We start from the raw sequence: 19,451 nt of genomic DNA, 5'->3' as shown, positions 1-19,451 counted from the left end.
CTTTCCCTAAATAAGAAGGGATTAAGGCATTAATCAGCCATTTGAGGAACTGAGACCAAACCCAGAAACCAAACAAGGGCTAAACCCAGACCCAGATACCCGAAACAATCCTCGCGAAATCAAATAATCGAAGCAGAAAACAGAAAATCTGAAAGAAACCCGACATTGATACGGATTCTGCCGCACAGTCAGTAGGTACTAGGTAAGACTTCCGTAAACAACGGAGAACGAGAGAGACAGAACCACAGGGGACTAGTGTCGGGGGGAAAAACGAGGAGAGTACCTGGAAACGGAGAAGAACAGGGAAGTGGGTGTTGTAGCAACAGATGGCGGAAGAGTTGACAAAGCGAAAGAAGAGAACTTTATTAAAATAAAAATAAAAACAAAGAATCGGAGATTGTGGTTTGGTGTAAAGAAGAAGAGAGAGAGAGTGCAGGAGCGGCTTTTTGCGGAAGAGATAGGGGTGTGGTCTGATGAGTGGCGCAAATTCTACGTTTCGGCTTTCCTTTTGGGCGAAACGCATGGACGACAGAAATTCCAATCTTCTTTTGAGGATAAGGTCTCGTTCTCTCCTTTGTCACTCCCCGACACTGTTTCTTGAAGTTGTTCTTGTCTACTTAGAAATTTAATAATGCCCACCACACATGTAATCTCTTTTAGGTTAAGATTATTTTTCAGGATGGTTCTTAGAGATTGGATTATCTGATTTCAATTTCGTAATGGTTAGAGTTTCGGATATTTTCATGGCGTTCCGTATCCAACCGATGCGAGTAGATTTTGGTTTTGAAGAGAACAAGTGAAAAATTAAATCAATAAATTAATTCTTATTTTTAAAGAGATTTTTTTTTATACTTCTCTTCGATGACCATCACATTGCTTCTTCAATGTATATCATATAAAATTTTCAATTAATTTAATAAATTGATTATGTTTATTTATTAACATATAAAAGGGGAAACCCCCCCCCTCCGAAAAAGCCTAGTGGGCCGGCCCAAAATCTGAGCCCTAATGAACCCTCCTGATTCCCAAAGATTCAATATCTCAGTTAGTCTCTTTCGTCATTGAACCTTTTCCTTTCCACAGACAAAAACAGCGGAGAGCCCGAATATGGCGACGGAGGATGCGAGCGATACCTACGCCGCGGCGCCTCCGCCGCCGCCGGAGGTTGAAGTTGAGGCCGAGAAGCAGCCGCACAAGCTGGAGAGGAAGTGGAGTTTCTGGTACGACAACCAATCCAAGCCCAAGCAGGGCGCGGCTTGGGGATCTACCCTTCGCAAGGTCTACACCTTCGACACCGTTGAAGAGTTCTGGAGGTAAATTTTTTTTTATGTCCCTGTTCATTGGTTGTATTCTCTTGTCCGTGACTGGATTTCCCTGCGATCAATCTGTCTGATATTCTAGGGTTTTGTGGGTTTTCGTAGTTTGTCTTGAATGTGTGGACGTTTGTTTACTGTTTTCGTGTTTTTTAGATCTTTTTCCGCAGACGTATTTTCTCTGATTTGCACGGACCTTACGCTTACAGCTACAAGAATCTCTGAGCTTTTCTAGCTTGGTCGATTACAACAGTAGCCTCTGTTTGTTGACATTGCTTTTCATAATATAGCTTTAGGACAAATGTTCAATTTTTTTGTAACATTGCATGCTGATTATTTTGCAGTCGGGTGATTTGGTTATTTGACAATTTTGTTGATGCTAAAGCTGTAAGAATCTCTGAGTTCTCGTAGCTTGATTCACTACTGATCTCAGTGGCATTGTTGTTTGGGATTTAGCTCTAGAATCCAATCAGCACAGGACATAAAGGTTCCAAATTTATCATCTTTATTCGTCACTGTGTTCTAATTCCTTTCGGATGGATTTTCCCAGTTTGCACGACAACATATTCAAACCGGGCAGATTGACTGCAAATGCGGACTTTCACTTGTTCAAAGCTGGGATTGAACCAAAATGGGAAGATCCCGAGTGTGCGAATGGAGGAAAGTGGACGTGGGCTATTTCCACCAGTAGGAAGTCAACCCTAGACGATATGTGGCTTGAAACGGTGACTTTTCTAACCCTAATTGATCCATCTGAACTCACATGTGTTACTGTCGTTTGTGGGCAGCTGATGAATACTTTTTTCTCGTGTGTGGCAGTTGATGGCTTTGATTGGAGAGCAACTGGATGAGTCAGATGAGATTTGTGGTGTGGTTGCTAATGTACGCCAAAGGCAAGACAAACTATCGTTGTGGACAAAGACGGCAACGAATGAAGCTGCTCAGGTACGATTTTGAGTTTTCTTGCTCGGAGAGGGTATTGATTGATCTTGATCACTTGTTTGAGATTATCAAAATGTCCTTTAATTTAGTTGATTTTGAGCACCTTACTTTTGTCGTGTTTTAGGACTAAGCCAGTGGTTTGCAATTTTTGTTTTCCTGTCATATGCCTTTCTATACCTGCTCATGGTGCAAGCTTGTTGATTTAGATACTCCTGCTATCCGTGGATCGACAATACGATAATAAAACTGTTTACACAATCAAAATACGATGTGTTGTAAATGTTCGAGTATATTTAGGAAATTTGCTTTGTTGTTCTTTAGGTTTCACAGAGACTGCCAACTATGCCGTTGCATGTGTATTTAAAACATATATGGCATCATATTGGACTGGTTTTGAATCAGTGGCACATCTGACGCATCAGAGTTCTTAGTTAGCTCTGCGGTGATGTGGTTTACTGAAATCTTGGGCTGTAATTACTACGCTGATTTTAGGTGACAATCTGAATGTGACCTTTCTGGGGATAGGAAACTTGAGGATTTGGTTTTCTAGGTTTTGCATGATGCTAGAAATTCGAGAGTTGCTTATAGGAGGAGATGTCATTTTTGTGAATAATTGAACTAAGTTGAGACCATCTTCTTAGAAGTGTGCTAATTATATGTTACCTGCATTTATCTAATTGATGTGTTTGCCTTGTTTTACACCCAGATGAGCATTGGGAAGAAGTGGAAGGAGATTCTCGATGTCACTGACAAGATAACTTACAGCTACCATGTAACTTCTTCGCCCTGAAACGATCTTCTTTGTCTATATATTTCCTTCCTGTAACTTATCCCTTTTTTTTTAATATCTTGTTCTGAATTCAGGATGATTCTAGAAAGGACAGATCAGCAAGAGGTCGATACACTGTCTGAAGACTAGTTGCCCATGGTACCTTATCTATGCAAGATCTCAGGCTACACCCGAGGAAGACATATATTTTACCTTTCATGCCTTGTTTAGTTTCGAGAACCAAATGGCTGAAACATTTTTCCGTCAGTTGTTTTGATTCTACTGCTCTACAATATTGTTCTATTTTTGACAAGAACCTATGCTGCGAGGAGATTTGATCAAGTATGTCAAAATTCATCTAGTCCCGAAGCTTAAAGTATCACAAAGGCAGTTTTTTCTTTGTTTATTGTTTCAGTATGCTTGAGTGAAATTGTACAACTAGAAATATAGATTTGGACAGATATATTGTAGAGAATGGCAGGTGGTTGGATCATGCACACATCCAGATGAGCCTTTCAAGAATAGAAGCTCACCGTCCTGAAGTGTTGCAGACACTCACACGGATTTTTTCTACAAGGTAATGTTCTCAGGCAGATGTATTCACGCGAGGAACCCGAGCCTCTCTCCGTTCTTCTTGGCGAGACGAATCAGCCCTTGTCTCTGTTTTCCGTCTGCTCCTATTGATTTGCAGAATTCGTTAATGACCTGAAAGGAAGAGCACCACAGCTTTGCTTTAGATAAGTAAGTTAACTATTTCCTTCATATTGTCTCACAAAAGCTAACTATTTCCTCCATTGCTTCTAAAGCAGGGCTGAATTTGGATCCATGGTTATGCTTAACAAACAACTTCTCAAGCTCCGAGGTGAGGAAATACCATGGTGTAAGGTAATTTTGAACTCTTTCTCGATGAATACACCATTGTTCTCATTTAATCTTGGTTGTTCTTATAATAGCTTGGATTAGAAATCTGAGATATTACACATAATCGTGTATATGTTTTTCTTCTTTGTTTACCTGAGAATGTAAGGCAATGGCCTTTCCTCGGAATTGATTGAACCTCTTCTTCCCGATGATGTTCCGTGTCACAACAACGAGAGGCGCAAACAGACCTTTGCCCTCGTTGACATTCTTCATCGTGGGCTGTGCCCTCACGACCTTACGTGAAACCCTAACCTGGCTCCGCCCCGTTGCCTTGGCCACCGTGCTATGGTAATCTTCACCGGCCATGAAGCTTCCCCATCCTCCATGGAAGGAAGTCCCGAGTAAACCTCCTCTGCACCCACTTGCTGAAACTGAAGTAGCCATTGAAAACTTCCTTTTGCCTCTTAACCCAATTCACGTATGAGATGATGGTACCCTGATCTCTCTCTCTTTCTCTCTCTCTCTCTCTCTCTCTCTCTCTCTCTCTCTCTCTCTCTCTCTCTCTCTGGTGGTCAACCGCAGAGATGGTGTTTATGTTTGTGTTTCGTGTGATGGGCTTTGTCGAGGTTTGGATGTGGAAGAGGTTGTGTAGGAGATTTTGGGCTTCGATGGACAGAGGAGAGCCACAAACCAGATTCTGGTTTTGCTTCCTTCTTTTTATTTCAAGTTCTTGTCCCTCAGCCAGTTTGGTGTGTTTGGTTTGAGGTTTTCTGTCATACTGTTTTCTATTGGTCGGGATATTATCCTCTAGATCGAGAAGATCATTCAGTCTTGACCGTTGGATAATTTGTCTCTCGTTTTTTCAAGGTTCGGATGTGTAAATTTTGACAATAAAATAGTGGATACGGATTTTTGCGCAAGTGAACAATGGTTTTTATTATCTGTAAAGCTCGTGGTATTTTTTGGTCGAATTTCATGTGAATCGGAATTTTGTGACCCTTTTCCCCAGATATTTGATAGGATATCAAGAGGAGCCAAAAGAAGGGTCATGGGCGTAAAGGAAACAAGAGTAACAGGGAAAGAAGATATGCATAAGGTGGAGCAATTGATGGAGGTATGGTCACGTGAGGGATGTTGGATTAGGTTCATTGTATCAACACATTGTATGTGTGGGTATATCCTCTTAGTGCCAGCTCAGCAGGTTTGTTGTGGGTAGCTTATATTAGACGTGCAGATTGGGTATTAGGGTTTATGCTTTTGCTCATTTGAATGTGTAAGGAGAGGGGTGAGAGAGAAGCTCACAATAATCAACTTCTTGGGGTTGTATTTGGTTTTCTGGAAATCAATACAACATATCGGTTCTTGTTCTTGTTCTTTTCTGGGTTTTCTGTTACTGAAACCTTATCAATATTATTAGATAATTATTTGTTTTCCACCTTTTTTTTTATTTTAACTGGCTAATTTATATCGGTTATCGATGATGTGGATATTAATTATAGAATATAAAACATATAAATCTTATAATTAAGAGGAACAAATCCAAGTAATGCAAGTTTCTTCACATGCTCCTTTCGCAAAGAAACCCCTGCTTTATACTAAAGCGGACGCATAAATCTCGTTAATGATCATATGATTGGGAGAAGATAAATCATTCGTCCAAAGGGTCGTGGAACATCGACAAAAGATGAGAGTACACACCTAATCTAAATTCGTAAGTTGGAGTCTTTTGGTTGCAGTATCCACGTTTGAAGACAGGACAGGCCGATTCGAATCAGAAGATCCCGAACGTGTTTTCGCCGCTGTAGGTCATGTACAGAAACCCGTCCTCGTCTTTGTGCTCCTCATAAATGGCAGACATCATCGCCGCTGCAATAAAAAAGATTTGACGATATTATCGGATCTATGATAAGCGAGAATGAGGTTGTAACGAAGAAAGCAATACCGGTAGGAGGCAGAATGTTCTTGACGAAAATGAAGATAGCCTTCTCGGGACTGAGCTTGATCCGCTTCCGGACCACATACACAAACTGGCCGACAGTCAGATCTGCCGGGACCAAGTACCTGAAGTTCTCCAACACATCAGTCAATCTGAGATCTCACAACCCAAACAAGAGGCAGAAACCCTAACCACGAACTGTCGGATTAAGGATTCGTTTTCTCCAGATTGCTTGGGCTTCTCACTAGTAGACATTAAACACTAAAGCAAAAGATGATGCCTTTGGTACGTTCACAGGAATATGGCATGTCTCAAAACAAGAAGCAGTGATCCCAACTCACTTTTTCTTATCGATATCAGGCACATCGCTCTTCTCAGCTCTTTCGACGATTACCTTCGAGGGGAAACAAAAAACACAATGAGACAAAACATGCACTATGTTTGCGGGAACAGAAGGGGACAGTGATTCTTCATACCGGAATTCTATCGGGATACTTCTCCCTGATGCGAGAAGCTTCAGCTTGCCTCCTTTCTGAAACACAACAGTATAGTGAAAAGAAAAAGCAACAACACAATCAATGAACTCGATGTAACAACATCTTCTCAAGTTTCCATCAGCAAACAACTTCTTGAACAGAGATCATGGCAATTGCATCAGCAACATCACCATAAAAAGTTTCGGATAAAGATTGTATTTTGCAATTCTAGGATCCAACCATTAATCCGGACTCGGATTCAGGGCTTATACACGCCTGTGGATTCCCCTGTCAACTGCGTGAAATCTTCAACTAAATAAAGAAAACAACCGATAACGCTTAAACCGTACCTATTTCCCGCGTTGCAAGGTTAGTAGCACCATCTAAAACTAAGCGGAGATCTAAATCAAACCCTATTATCATCAATTACAAACCCTAAAACCAGAATTACGAAATTTCCACGACATCCACACCCCAGTTCTTAGACAATTGACAAAATTGACAAAAAATTCACTGATCAAGGGCTAAATCAAAGAGAGAGAAAAACATGCGGGAGGGAGAAAGTGAGACGAACCGAGGGGGTGCTCCAGCTTGAACAAACTGATCACCATCGTTGAGATATCTCGCTGCGAGAGAGAGGACGAACAGGATCAGGAACTAGGGTTTCTTCTACGAAATAATTCCGAGAACGATTTGCGAGAGACAGAAACTATGGAAACTAGATTAAGGTTTTGCTTAAGAGAACGGAAAGCGAAGCGATATGAGGAGGATGGAATTCCGCAATCGAACGTAATGGCAAAGTATCACACTTTCTTGTTAGTGTACGGAAAGAGCAGGGTATTTATTTATCAAGGAGACAGCTATTTTTCTATTTTTACGTAACAACCCCATAATATTTCGTTTTTTATAGATTTACCCAAAACAAAAAGGAGTTCGTTACCTTCCCCCAAGTAACAGTTATAAAGTTATAAATGGTCAGCACCACCTGGTACGGGCAGGAATATTCGAGGTTTTTTTTTTACCTGTATCTAATTCTAAATTCGTTAGTATTTTGGAGTTCCAACATCTTATATCAAATCCATCTTTGATGTATACTCTATTTCTTTAGATATTCACCGGCAATATATTTGAGATAATTTCCCGAATTTAGATCGATTGATTTAATAGATATTCATTGGTAATATATTTGAGATATTTTTGAATGAGTATCCGTCTATTGATGAGGTGTAATTCAACGGAGACGGTGAAAATCTGATATTTGAACTGAAATATCCATCTGTAGACAAGAATCCATATCCCAGATATATGTTGAATGATTTTAAAAACCAAATCAACGCAGATAAATTGGCCACTTCCATTGAATTTAAATTTAAATTAAATAAAATCTTAAAAACCAAAAATATCAACAGAGAAATTAGAGACAGATGTCTCTTTAGTGCCCATATATCCTTTTCTTTTTATTTGCAATGGCAGCCCACTCAATAAATTCATCTGATTCCAGTTTTCTTGACGACAGATGTATAATTTGACCAAAACCATCGATGATTCAAGAAAAGTTTACAGATTTCATAAGATTTCCAGAAGCCTCAGAAAGCCAGCTAATTTTACATCAAAGTATTTACACTCAGACGGTAATTCCATGTTTTAGCAGTTCATCCTCATCGGCTTCCCAAAATAAAACAAAATAATAAATTATACCAAAAAAAATAAAAAATGTAATCGCCGAAAACGGCTCCGTAGATCACAGGAAATCAGATCCACAGGTTCCTATCAGCAAGCGAAACATGGCATCTGTCTCTGTCCGATCATAGCATCAACGGTCATAGCCCTTTGCTACCGGCGACGTGGCATCGGACATAACCCACAAATCGAATTCTATGTTTTGTCAAAAACCCAGATCCCAAAAACTAAGATATCGAATTCTACAGTTTGTCAGGGAAAACAATCATTGAACATTTCATTCCCTCAGGGGTCCCGTTTCAAATCACACACAGCGGAAGAAACTCCGGAAATTACGGTGGGTTCCCGACCGATCAGAATCATCGGACCCGGAAGTTCGGATCGGGTAAAGATCCGAACCCGGCGAAGAAACTGGCCGGTGGATTGGGAACCCAACACGATAAACTTCCTCGTCGGCCTCCGCTGCGTATTAAAGTGTCATACGGCACTTCCTATCAATGGGATTTCTTCCTCATCGGGAAAAAACAATGCGTAGAAATTCTTCCACGCGACAATTCGAAGGAAAACGAAAAGGAAAGAAAGAACAGTTTGAGAGAAAACCATGGTTGAACCATCGGTAGAAGGTGTTCTGAGGCAACAGCGATGGGAAAGTGGATATATATAGAAGGGTTTTGGGAGAAAAACAAAACCCTAATTTTTCATGAACCCTAGTTTTCGAGTGAGGAAATACTTGGGCTTGGGTCCTCTTGAATGATTCGGCCCAAACTGAAAGCCCATATCCTAAACGTACCGTACGGTATGAATAAGAAAAAAAAAACGTGAGAACGGAAAAGAACCCATCTTTTCAGTATCTGGTCCAAAACATAGATGGACGGATAGAACCATTTTTTTATTTTAGTAGTTGAAATTTATAATTCTATAACTTTATTTTTTTCTAACAACTAATTAATCAAACATCAAGAGTATATATTGAAAAATAGAAACATATTGATAATAACGATGTTATTTATATGGTTGTTTTTATTTAAAAAATATAGTCTTTGGTTTTTAATAAAAAAAAATTGAAATTGCATTTAATTTTAGTAAATAATAATAATTTTTAAGATTTGATTTTATTTTTCAAAAAACAAGAAGAAGAAAAGAAAAAACAACAAACGAGGAAACCCTAATTTGTCTCGACGGCAGAAGACGAACAAGGGAGCAGGACAGGTGGGGATTGTTTCTCGAGCAGTGGGTTACTGTCTTGTGGGACCCACGCGAGAAACAGTACTCTCAAATGATGGTCACGTGGCTCGGTTAGTGGGCTGAGAACGGCTCCATCACCCTTCAAGAAGAAGAAAAGAAAAAACAACAAACGAGGAAACCCTAATTTGTCTCGACGGCAGAAGACGAACAAGGGAGCAGGACAGGTGGGGATTGTTTCTCGAGCAGTGGGTTACTGTCTTGTGGGACCCACGCGAGAAACAGTACTCTCAAATGATGGTCACGTGGCTCGGTTAGTGGGCTGAGAACGGCTCCATCACCCTTCCGCCACTACCTCCATCCATTTCCATACGTCTCTCCGCAAAAAAAAAAAAAAAAAAAAAATAAAAAAAAAAAAAATCCCTTTTTTTTTTTTTCCCCTAAAAAAATTTTTTTAACCAAAAAAAAAAAAAAAAAAAAAAAAAAAAAAGATTAAAAAAAAAAAAAAAAAAAAAAATTAGAAAACAAATCGTGTATTTGTGGTTATAACAATCATATATCCATACATACTAATAGGATGGATCTAGAAAATTTTACACATCAATTAACTTTAATGTTTGATATTAATTTATATAATATGATAAATGGTTTATAAGTTTGTAGGATACGAGGAAAATATTTATCTGTTCGATTGGATATGCGGTCGGTCCATATACTATATTTGGAGATAATGAGACAAACTTGAGAAATTTAAAGAAATTTTTTTCCAAAGCTCACATGCTTAGGTTTTACCAAAACAAACATGGTGCAACGTTAATTGTTGTTTCAAAGCTAATTTTACTATTTTAAAAATTATATATCACTAAAAAAAATTACTGTTGCAAGGCTAATTTTATCATTTAACAGGTACAATGTGCAAAAAAAAAATTATTTTATGATATTAGTTGAGATACATCTATATGTGGATACATTAAATTATTCACTGATGCAAATGTCCTGACATTATTGCAACCAACAAAAAGTTGGAAGGACATTGTGTAAATTGTTGTAATCAATTAGGGCATCTGATCTATAAACCCAAACGTTATTTAATTTTTTAAAAATAAAATTACAATTTTGAAATTAAAGTCCCTCAATAATTACGGCGTCTGCTGCTCTGCCTCTGCCCCATTTTGTCACCACGTCCACTTGTTGTTTGCTTTTTTTTTTTTTTACATTGATGACCTTACTATTTGTAAAAAAAAATGTCTGTTATTTTAGAATTTTCGATGTTAGAAAAAACATAATTATGGAATGATTAGTTTATTTTTTGTTCATATCATAAATTTAAAAATATTTTATTCGATTTTTTAATTATTTTAAATAATTAATATAATTTCGTATTGATTCCATTTTTCTTATTTTTAAAATTTTACAATGATTCTATTTTTTTATATTTTATTAGAATAATTTTAATTTATAAATTTTTTGGATTTTGCTTAATCGAACCATGACCACCCTATTTCTACTTGTTCTCTCTTCCACTATCCATCACCCCCCTCACTCCAACAAAGCTACATCCAAAGAACCCTAATTTCTCTCCTCTCTTCACATTCCATTCTCCTATCTCATGCTCTGTTTTCTGCAGAAGCAGAGCATGAAGTCTCTCACAGCTTTCATCTCCCTCCTCCTCCTCTCCATCATTTCTCGTTCAGGTAATGCAATCTCTAGTCCCTTTTCCCGCATTTTCTTTCGGTTTCTTGGAAAACAAACTGGCCCGTGTACCCACATTTCGATTCTTCTTCCACTCATCTCATGTTCGATGTTTTTGCTTGCAGATGCCGGCTCCATCGGCGTAAACTACGGCAGAATTGCCGACGACCTCCCATCGGCGACGAAGGTGGTGCAGCTTCTTAAGTCTCAGGGAATCGACAGAGTCAAGATCTACGACAGTGACCCGGCAGTTCTCAAGGCATTGTCTGGATCCGGCATCCGAGTTACCGTCGATCTCCCCAACGAGCTCCTCTTCTCCGCCGCCAAACGTCCTTCCTTCGCCGCGTCGTGGGTCCAACGCAATGTCGTCGCCTACCACCCAGAGACCCAGATCGAAGCCATCGCTGTCGGAAATGAGGTCTTCGTGGACCCACACAACACCACCAAGTTCCTCATCCCCGCCATGAGAAACGTCCACAAAGCTCTCGTCAAGAACAACCTCCACTCCGCCATTAAAGTCTCCTCACCCATCGCCCTCTCCGCGCTCCAAAACTCGTACCCTTCCTCCGCCGGATCGTTCCGACCGGATCTCGTCGAGCCCGTAATCAAACCCATGTTGGATTTCCTCCGCGAAACCGGTTCCTCCCTCATGATCAATGTCTACCCGTTCTTCGCCTACGAAGGAAACTCCGACGTCATCCCCTTGGACTACGCCTTGTTCAGAGAAAACCCAGGTGTCGTAGACGCCGGAAACGGTCTCCGGTACTTCAATCTCTTCGACGCACAAATTGACGCTGTCTTCGCCGCAATGTCAAGGTTGAAGTACGACGACATCGAGATCGTCGTGACGGAGACTGGTTGGCCGTCAAAAGGAGACGAGAACGAGGTCGGAGCTACCGTTGAGAACGCCCCCGCCTACAACGGCAACCTCGTACGGCGGATACTGACCGGAGGCGGAACTCCTTTGCGTCGGAAATCAGATCTCACCGTCTATCTCTTCGCGTTGTTCAACGAGAACAAGAAGACAGGACCCACCTCTGAGAGAAACTACGGTCTCTTTTACCCCGACGAGAGAAAAGTCTACGACGTGCCGTTGACGGCGGAGCAGCTTAAGCATTACCATGATAACCCTTCTCCGGCCACTGGAGGTCGGCAAGTGACGTCACCGGTCGCCGGGGGAGTTTCCAAGAGCTTGACGGGGAACACATGGTGCGTAGCTAATGCAGACGCGGGGAAGGATCGTCTACAGGCGGGTCTAGATTACGCGTGCGGTGAGGGAGGAGCTGATTGCCGTCCGATCCAGCCAGGCGCCACGTGTTACAATCCTGACACTCTCGAAGCGCACGCGTCGTTCGCTTTCAACAGTTACTACCAGAGGAAAGCACGAGCCGGTGGGAGCTGTTACTTCGGAGGCGCAGCTTATATCGTCACCCAACCACCCAGTGCGTATTTTATCACTCTCCCTTTTACATTCCTTCGCTTTTCCCGGCTTAGGTTAGGATATTACGCTAACGTAAGCCGTCTAAACTAGGATGCGCCGTTTTAAGTTCTGTCATCAGGGTAATTAATGCTAACGTCACAGTGTGGGTGATTTAGTTGTTGCAGCAGTCAACATAGAGGCGTTGGTGGAGACCATTGGGTCAAACCCACGTGAAAATCAATCACGATGACATGAGGAATCTTATGCTTACGTGGCATGTTCCCATTGGCTTTTCACTGACTGTGACTGTAGTGTAGGAGGCTAGGAATTTTTCGGACCTTAGATCTATAATAATGCCATTTGTGTTAAACAAAGAAAAGGACGTTAGAAGAATTTCCTGTGTTAAATAAATTCATTAGCTATTCTTGTACGGACATAAATACGAGATCGATTTCAAACTCTAAGTTGTAACTCTTGTTTTTTTTTTTTTTTTTTTTTTTTTTTTTGCAGAGTATGGGCGATGTGAGTTTCCGACGGGGTACGAAGAAGAGTTCGGAGGGTAAAACAACGACGATGGCGATCGAATTAGGGCATGAAGGGTTAGATTCGTAATCGTGTTGTTGTATTTTGTATGTTTTCATTTTGTTTATCCGTGGAGTATCGGTTTTTAGTGATGGGTTAATGTTGCTATTAATTTTATCTTGTTGACTAATGTTATCTTTTGTTAATATAATGAATGATACATCTTACTATCTCTTTTCACGGTGTACTAAATATCATGCCACTGTGTGTGTATAAGTATATATATATATAAGGATTACATATAGTTTTGTATAGGTGCTGACAATTAGAGATCAATTCCATTCTAATTTCTAAAGATGGGTTTTGTGGACAGTAATATGAATCCAATACTTGAATGGGCTAATTTCTTAATTGTATTTTGTATCTGAAGAATCACTCACTATTCGAATTAACGTTAGGCTGAAAACGGAAAGGGTGTGGGATTCCACTTTGCCGATACGTTGAAAAAAGCGAGTGTTTTTTGTAAAAGTTACATTGGATTCTTCGGATCCCAGCTGCAGAATACAAAAAAATATCTCAAGGCCGTGTATTTGGATAGTAACATATATTCCTTTTTCCTTCATGATTTATATACACACATATATATAACATTAAGAGATAGCTAATTGTGAAGATGTTGGCTCGATTGTTGAAGGAGAAGACGAAGAAGAACATGGAAAGAGGGTTTGATCGATTCGAGACAGTAAGACTTCGATTGACACACAAAAAAAGTCGAGGGCATTTTAGTAATTGTACTGTTCAGTCGTGAGTTGGGGAACTGGGCTTTTTTCGTACTTTCCTCAAAACAAAACCTGTTTTTGATAAGGTTGCCATGATAGCTTTGGTTAGTGAATTCGATTTATTCGTAAGGAATCTATCAAAATTCTCTATGGTTTGATTTTTGTTTTGTTTTATAAATACAATCATAAAACTTGATTTTAACGATGGATCTTTCTTCGTTCCAATTACAACGATTATTTGGTTCAAAACAAACGACAATTGTAAAATGTTAAATAACCACATTTTTTCAAAAAAAAAAAAAAATCCATTTTTCATAATCATATAAGGTCGGATATGTTAGATAAGTTAAGATTGATCAGGTCAAATTGTGATGTTAGATCAGATTATTAGACTTATTAGATCATCATCATCAGCTGAAGTCAAGTTTATCATCATCATCATCGTAATAATAATAATAATAATAGCACATGAGGAGAAATGGACCATACATATACATGTGAAAATGTGAAAATAATTAAGGGAGGTGTTTGCCATGTGACGTCCTTGTAGACTTTCTTCGATGAGGGCCCCACTCCATTTGCTTCCTGTAATTTTATTATACGTTTGTTGTAAATCACATTCCTAATTTTCTGGGTTTTTTCTTTATATACTGCTACTCCTTATGCTATATTTTTTAAAAAAAAAAAATCTAACACCGCATACTTTGTTAAAGAATAATTATGGAGGTGAATATTTTGCTTCAGTTAATTTAAATATTATTTTAATTAAATATGGAACATAAGAATAGACAAGTTTTTAGAAATTAAATAAAAAAACCTAATACAAAAAACAATAATTGAAAAACTTAAAAAATAATTAAATTCAAAACGTAAACCAACTCTAAAATATCGGTCCAACCAAAGTGTCAGTCCGTAGTATACACACGGCATTGTAGGACTTCGGGACATAACAAAAGCAAAAAATAACAAAGTTCCGAGGAACACTTGCATTATCAAACACTAAAATTTCCCTAAGTTGGGGAAAATCACTACCCTCTCTCACAACCCTACATCTTCAACATTTAATCATTTTCGAACTAGTTAATACAAACAAAAACAAAGAAGAAAAAAAAAAAGCACAACGAGGATACTCACTAAAACCCGCATCCATGGCCTCTCAATTTCCTGAATTTGGAGCATAATTAAATAAATATAGTAATTAAAAAAAAAAAATAACCGATGAGTTGATGAAGTATACGATGTGTGTGTCGGTATCTTGCTTTTGGTCCAAAGCAGACAAAAGCACTTTCTAGATCTTCAGCAGTTGGAGATAAATCCCAAACCTGTAATAGCATGTGTTAACATATTTATAAAATTCTTGTTGTTTTTTTAATTTTATATTGAAACATTACATAAATAAATTTTATTTTAAAATCACCGTATATTCAATTGCTTTAAGACTCCAATAAATAAGATTCCGATTGAACCCAACTCGGAAAATGCATCATACATAACATGTGTTACGTTAGCATCCATGTCTTTTGTATATTATTTATACTTTATAACCCCCCCATATCATTTTTTAAAGAATACCCTAAAATGATGGAATTGTCTCCATCCATTTAAAATATTATTAATAAATTAGAAAATTATGGAATTATCAAATCGAACGGAATAGAAACCGGAAATTTTGGTTTGGGTCGGTTATGTTAAAACGGGGTTTTGGACCACCGGTTAATAAAAAGAGAGCGCGTAAATTCCGTTACTAACGAAAAAACTGTTTTATACAGAAACATGGGATTGCGAATTACTAAAATACCCCTGAGGAAGACGTACCTGTTTGGTTAGTATCGTTTTTCTCCGGTTCATTCCTTCCAAGCTCTGCCGAAGATACTCCTGAATCGATTTCCGGTGAGTCTCTGAAGGGCCTTCTTGGCGCCAGGAACTTCCATCTCTGATAACCTCTGCAAAAACCGGTCGGCTCCGGCGGCGATAAGCTTCTTCCTCGCCGTGTGGCCACCGCTGCCGGACAGAGCCGCGGCGGTCACCATCACTGGGAGCTCTTTATCGGCCATGATCTCGTTCCTCGGATCAAGCATCTGCACCAATCGCATCACGCTTTTCTCGTCCCGAAACAGATCCTTCCGATTCGATCGGACATCAAACACTGGAAATAAAGAAATTTCAGGCGGCGGCGTCTTGCAGTCCCGCCGGCTTCGGTGACTCTATCATCCGTATCAACGACCCTGAACAACCGACAATTGCTCGTTTGTTGCCGTCGCTGATTGTCAGATTCGCGAGCAGAGAAGCGGAAATCTGCTGCGAGATTGTGTTTCCATGTTTGATGAACTCCCCCAATTGGATGATGAATCCAGTTGAAGATGACAAAACCCTAGAAACCGAATCCATGATCGATAACTGACTGAGAGCCAACAGAGCTTGCTCGATCGTATCGGAATCCGATGAATCCTGAACCAGATGCATCAAAATCTGTAATCCCCTCTCTTTGACGATCAAATCCAGGAAAAACTCACCGGAGGAGGAGAGTATCGCGATGAAGCTCGTCGCCTTTTCCGCGGCGGATGTCGAACCGGAGACTAGGAGGCGGAGGAGTACCGGAACAGCTCCTTCCTCCGCCAACGTCGTCCTGATGTCCTCCACGGCGGCAACGTTCCGAATTGCTCCGGCGGCGTGATCCTGAACCTCCATGGATCCCGATCGACAAGCTTCGATCAGCACGGAGGCGCCGCCATAAGCCGAGATGGCCCACGCGGTGTCGGGATCGGCAGTTATGGCCTCGATTGCCGCTGCGGCTCTCTCCTTCAATGGCAGAGATCCTGTCTCCACTATCCTCAACAGAGGACCTAGACCTCCTTCTTCGAACACTATTTTCCTCGACTCGATGCTCGACAAAGTGAGCAACGAGACCGCGACGAGAGCGTGTTCGCGAATCAAAGGCTCGTGGTGGAGATCGAGGAGATTCACCAAGTAACCTACGTTACCTTCTCTAGCAACAATTCCTGCAGATTTCTCGCTATCAGCGAGGATCTGGAGGAGAGATTCAAGCGATTTCCGCTTGAACTCAGCGCCGCCGATTTGGAGCCTGGTGAAGAGATCTCTGATGAAGAACGCGACGTCGTCCTTGTCGGAGCTAGGGGCAGGATGGGACAAAACGATGGCGTTTTGCTGGTGAAGAACTCCAGATCTGAGGAGGAGGTCGAGGTCACTGAGGTGAGAAGAGAGGGAGGAGGAGGCGATGTCGAGGTCGCTCTGCATGAGGAGCTTGCCGCCGGCGAAATCAACGGCGGAGCATTGGTCGGAGAGGGAGGTGAGGCGCTGAAGGGTGGAGAGCAGGGAAGGGAGGAGGGTGTGGAGGAGAGGATTCTCCGACCAGTGAGGGGATTCCGACAAGGCGGAGAGGGAGGAGTGTAGGGAGGAGAGCTTGGAGCGGAGGATCTGCCAACGTCCGACGAAGGAACGGACGGCGAGGGAAGAGACGAGGAGGAGAGAGAGGACGCTCGTGATGAGGTCGAGGAGCGGTTGCAGGGGCGCCGTCGACTGCGGTGGAGGATGATTGGATTCGCCGGCGGCGGCGGCGGCGGAGAGATGCATTTGGGAGGAGGAGAGTGAGGAGCGACGTCACATGAAAGGAAGTTTCTGTGTTTTCTTTTAACGAAGAAGTGAAAAATGCCGGGAAAGAAAGAGGTGAGAGGTGCGTGGCTTCAGCTTTTCGCTCTCTGCTTCCCAGGTAAGACTCACCCCCCTTTTCTGCCTCTTGTCTATTATCACTTTCTTTTATTATTATTATTATTATTATTAAATATATAATATTTAATATGTAAGTAGTAAAAGAAATAATAAATTGGAGGTCTCCCTGGGTTTTTTTCTTCTGAAATGCCGTCTTCTACTTCCTCCTCCTACATCAACGGAGAAGTACCCGGCTACTTTGGAATTTGAGGGAAGTTGAATTTATTTTCAATCACTTTTTTTAATTAGTATGTACACACAATCAAGTATTTATCCATACAATATAAATATCTATCCACAAAAATAAAATTTAATATATCGGTGTTTTCTTCTTACCCACCCGCATGTTTATGGGGTCTGGTTCCCCCATAATTAGATTCATTTGGTCTCTCGCCGATTCTCATAAAATACATGATTTATACATTTGGTGCTCCCTTAGATTATGCCAAGGATACATACAAAGAGTAATCCTTCATTGGTTCTGCTGACGTTGGATTATCGACAACACTCCATTTGGATTGCGTGCAAGAGTGTGCCAGTAGTGGCAAAAATGTGAATAAGGTCATACTTCAGGGGTATTGTTGGGAGATGTCTATGTTTTCTTCTGTCTTGGAGACGAAGCTTTCTGCTCTTTTCCCCTGTAGATTGGTCACAGAGCAAAAATTCAAACTCCGACTTTGTAGAACTAAGAGGAGGGTTTTCCGACTGAATCGTTCGAGAACCAGAGAAGATGAGCAGAGGAAGCGGCGGTGGCTACGATCGCCACATCACCATCTTCTCTCCGGAAGGTCGTCTCTTTCAAGTTGGTCAGTGATCCATCCTTCTTCCTTCTCCTTCATCTTGTTCTTTGGAAATCTGTTTCTGTTCCTAGAACTTATTGTCTTCCGCTCTCTATCCCACCCAAACTGATATACGATTGACGGAATTGCGAAGAGTATGCCTTCAAAGCGGTGAAAGCTGCTGGTATCACTTCGATCGGAGTTCGAGGGAAGGATTCGGTCTGCGTCGTCACTCAGAAGAAAGTTCCGGTAAGTCCTTGTTCTTTGATTCGTCACATTATGGTCGAATGAGAAACTGTCGGCTTTATAATTGATGGTTGCCTTTCGATTGACTTGAAATCTTGTACCTTTGAATGAATTAGGGTTTCGATTTACGGAGTTTTGATGGTTTGTAATTGGGCAGGACAAACTTTTGGACCAGTCTAGTGTCTCGCACCTTTTCCCGATCACCAAATACCTTGGATTGTTAGCCACGGGCATGACAGGTCGGCATGCCTTGCCCTTTGTGTCTTTGTGTTGTGAACTATCATTATGGGCACTTACTGTTCATTTTACAGTTACTGGTCTATCCTAAGTAAAAATCTGTACTTTTTCCGTGGAATGCCAGCGGATGCAAGGTCCTTGGTTCAACAAGCAAGGAATGAGGCAGCTGATTTCCGGTTCCGATATGGATATGAGATGCCTGTGGATATTCTCGCTAAATGGTATACCTATCCAGATCTGATCTGTGTGGTACACTTACAATTTCATCTGATTATATTGGGTCTTAGCTAATTTACTGGAGCTGAGTTTATCTTCTCCTCTTACTGATAATGTGATTGGAGCGATTAATAATGAACAATTTGGCTAACAGGATTGCCGACAAGTCACAGGTCTACACTCAGCATGCTTATATGAGACCCCTTGGAGTTGGTAAGTTTGCTCTCTCTTATTTATCAATTTTATCTTATGCATATTTGTTCATATGTGTGTGTATGTGTGTTCTATTGCTTTTCCTTATATCGTGTTTGTATTTCGCATGGTGATCCATGTTATTACTTGTCCAAAGCATCATTCTTGTTTTGTTTCTCTTTGTGAAGTTGCCATGGTTCTGGGTATCGACGAAGAGAAGGGACCCCTTCTTTACAAGTGTGACCCTGCTGGACATTTTTACGGCCACAAGGTAATACTGCACTGGATGATATGCCTTACTAACCTTCTGCCTTCAATCTTTTCGTGCTTTTTGTTTTGCCTGGCTATTTTGGCGACCTAGACATTTGTTAATGGAATGTCTAAATTTCCTGTTGTTCTGACGAAGCGTATTGACATAGGCTACTGCATGTGGCTAACATTCCAGAAAATGTCTTATGGTCTGTGGAAAACTTGTTCCTGCTG

At 40.7% G+C, this 19,451-nt stretch overlaps 6 protein-coding genes, 1 long non-coding RNA gene and 1 pseudogene across 8 annotated transcripts in view; 4 read left to right on the top strand and 4 right to left on the bottom strand.

Annotated features, from left to right (window-relative positions):
- The window catches only part of LOC104826605 (glutamine synthetase, chloroplastic/mitochondrial-like), a 4,252-nt gene extending 3,764 nt beyond the window's left edge, over positions 1 to 488 (bottom strand). The window contains exon 1 of the mRNA XM_010559378.2: positions 284 to 488. The gene's annotated coding sequence lies outside the window, so the exon portion shown is untranslated. The remainder of the gene's footprint in view (positions 1 to 283) is intronic.
- A 576-nt stretch (positions 489 to 1,064) lies between these two features.
- Positions 1,065 to 3,385, top strand: LOC104826604 (eukaryotic translation initiation factor-like). The gene is made up of 5 exons (XM_010559377.1): positions 1,065 to 1,313; positions 1,864 to 2,038; positions 2,133 to 2,258; positions 2,962 to 3,027; positions 3,120 to 3,385. Exons 1-5 carry the CDS (start codon positions 1,108 to 1,110, stop codon positions 3,165 to 3,167), a joined length of 621 nt encoding a protein of 206 aa, XP_010557679.1. The 5' UTR covers positions 1,065 to 1,107; the 3' UTR covers positions 3,168 to 3,385.
- A 16-nt stretch (positions 3,386 to 3,401) lies between these two features.
- LOC104826602 (protein PROTON GRADIENT REGULATION 5, chloroplastic-like) lies at positions 3,402 to 4,901 on the bottom strand. Its single transcript, XM_010559376.1, has 2 exons — positions 4,039 to 4,901; positions 3,402 to 3,729 (listed from the first exon to the last, which is right to left on the bottom strand). The coding sequence occupies exons 1-2, from the start codon at positions 4,327 to 4,329 to the stop codon at positions 3,625 to 3,627; spliced, it is 396 nt and encodes a 131-aa protein (XP_010557678.1). The 5' UTR covers positions 4,330 to 4,901; the 3' UTR covers positions 3,402 to 3,624.
- LOC104826603 lies at positions 3,736 to 5,254 on the top strand. Its single transcript, XR_773808.1, has 2 exons — positions 3,736 to 3,909; positions 4,895 to 5,254. It is a non-coding gene; the product is annotated as an uncharacterized LOC104826603 (long non-coding RNA).
- Positions 5,255 to 5,423: 169 nt separating this feature from the next.
- LOC104826601 (autophagy-related protein 8d-like) lies at positions 5,424 to 7,127 on the bottom strand. The gene is made up of 5 exons (XM_010559375.1): positions 6,872 to 7,127; positions 6,298 to 6,353; positions 6,163 to 6,215; positions 5,828 to 5,946; positions 5,424 to 5,751 (listed from the first exon to the last, which is right to left on the bottom strand). The coding sequence occupies exons 1-5, from the start codon at positions 6,906 to 6,908 to the stop codon at positions 5,657 to 5,659; spliced, it is 360 nt and encodes a 119-aa protein (XP_010557677.1). The 5' UTR covers positions 6,909 to 7,127; the 3' UTR covers positions 5,424 to 5,656.
- A 3,556-nt stretch (positions 7,128 to 10,683) lies between these two features.
- Positions 10,684 to 13,026, top strand: LOC104826599 (glucan endo-1,3-beta-glucosidase 12). Its single transcript, XM_010559374.2, has 3 exons — positions 10,684 to 10,853; positions 10,977 to 12,293; positions 12,782 to 13,026. Exons 1-3 carry the CDS (start codon positions 10,769 to 10,771, stop codon positions 12,832 to 12,834), a joined length of 1,455 nt encoding a protein of 484 aa, XP_010557676.1. The 5' UTR covers positions 10,684 to 10,768; the 3' UTR covers positions 12,835 to 13,026.
- Positions 13,027 to 14,425: 1,399 nt separating this feature from the next.
- Positions 14,426 to 17,272, bottom strand: LOC104826595 (annotated as a pseudogene).
- Positions 17,210 to 19,451, top strand: part of LOC104826597 (proteasome subunit alpha type-6-B-like) — a 3,748-nt gene continuing 1,506 nt past the window's right edge. The window contains exons 1-7 of one of the 2 annotated variants that reach the window (XM_010559371.1): positions 17,210 to 17,299; positions 17,738 to 18,104; positions 18,232 to 18,326; positions 18,481 to 18,562; positions 18,685 to 18,781; positions 18,931 to 18,989; positions 19,157 to 19,239. In XM_010559371.1, coding sequence (XP_010557673.1) covers positions 18,029 to 18,104; positions 18,232 to 18,326; positions 18,481 to 18,562; positions 18,685 to 18,781; positions 18,931 to 18,989; positions 19,157 to 19,239 — 492 coding nt within the window. In that variant the 5' untranslated portion in view covers positions 17,210 to 17,299; positions 17,738 to 18,028. Of the gene's footprint in view, positions 17,300 to 17,452; positions 18,105 to 18,231; positions 18,327 to 18,480; positions 18,563 to 18,684; positions 18,782 to 18,930; positions 18,990 to 19,156; positions 19,240 to 19,451 lie in introns of those variants that run through there. The other variant, XM_010559370.2, reaches the window with a different exon arrangement.

Source organism: Tarenaya hassleriana, unplaced genomic scaffold (assembly GCF_000463585.1).
Source record: "Tarenaya hassleriana unplaced genomic scaffold, ASM46358v1 Cleome5, whole genome shotgun sequence".
NCBI classification, from domain to species: Eukaryota; Viridiplantae; Streptophyta; class Magnoliopsida; order Brassicales; family Cleomaceae; genus Tarenaya; species Tarenaya hassleriana.
This window is presented reverse-complemented; position numbering and strand designations above follow the sequence as displayed.

What these genes read in the sequence shown, in the direction of transcription:
- LOC104826601 (XM_010559375.1), bottom strand. Translation starts at nt 6,908, where the DNA reads ATGGTGATCAGTTTGTTCAAGCTGGAGCACCCCCTCG. An exon ending in CAAGCTGGAGCACCCCCTCG is followed by an intron (nt 6,354 to 6,871) that starts GTTCGTCTCACT and finishes GTTGTGTTTCAG; the next exon opens with AAAGGAGGCAAGCTGAAGCT. An exon ending in GAACATTCTGCCTCCTACCG is followed by an intron (nt 5,752 to 5,827) that starts GTATTGCTTTCT and finishes TTTTTATTGCAG; the next exon opens with CGGCGATGATGTCTGCCATT.
- LOC104826599 (XM_010559374.2), top strand. Translation starts at nt 10,769, where the DNA reads ATGCTCTGTTTTCTGCAGAAGCAGAGCATGAAGTCTCTCACAGCTTTC. An exon ending in CTCCATCATTTCTCGTTCAG is followed by an intron (nt 10,854 to 10,976) that starts GTAATGCAATCT and finishes TTTTGCTTGCAG; the next exon opens with ATGCCGGCTCCATCGGCGTA. An exon ending in TATCGTCACCCAACCACCCA is followed by an intron (nt 12,294 to 12,781) that starts GTGCGTATTTTA and finishes TTTTTTTTGCAG; the next exon opens with AGTATGGGCGATGTGAGTTT.
- LOC104826604 (XM_010559377.1), top strand. Translation starts at nt 1,108, where the DNA reads ATGGCGACGGAGGATGCGAGCGATACCTACGCCGCGGCGCCTCCGCCG. An exon ending in ACCGTTGAAGAGTTCTGGAG is followed by an intron (nt 1,314 to 1,863) that starts GTAAATTTTTTT and finishes GGATTTTCCCAG; the next exon opens with TTTGCACGACAACATATTCA. An exon ending in AGATAACTTACAGCTACCAT is followed by an intron (nt 3,028 to 3,119) that starts GTAACTTCTTCG and finishes TTCTGAATTCAG; the next exon opens with GATGATTCTAGAAAGGACAG.
- LOC104826602 (XM_010559376.1), bottom strand. Translation starts at nt 4,329, where the DNA reads ATGGCTACTTCAGTTTCAGCAAGTGGGTGCAGAGGAGGTTTACTCGGG. An exon ending in CCATTGCCTTACATTCTCAG is followed by an intron (nt 3,730 to 4,038) that starts GTAAACAAAGAA and finishes TCTTCCTTTCAG; the next exon opens with GTCATTAACGAATTCTGCAA.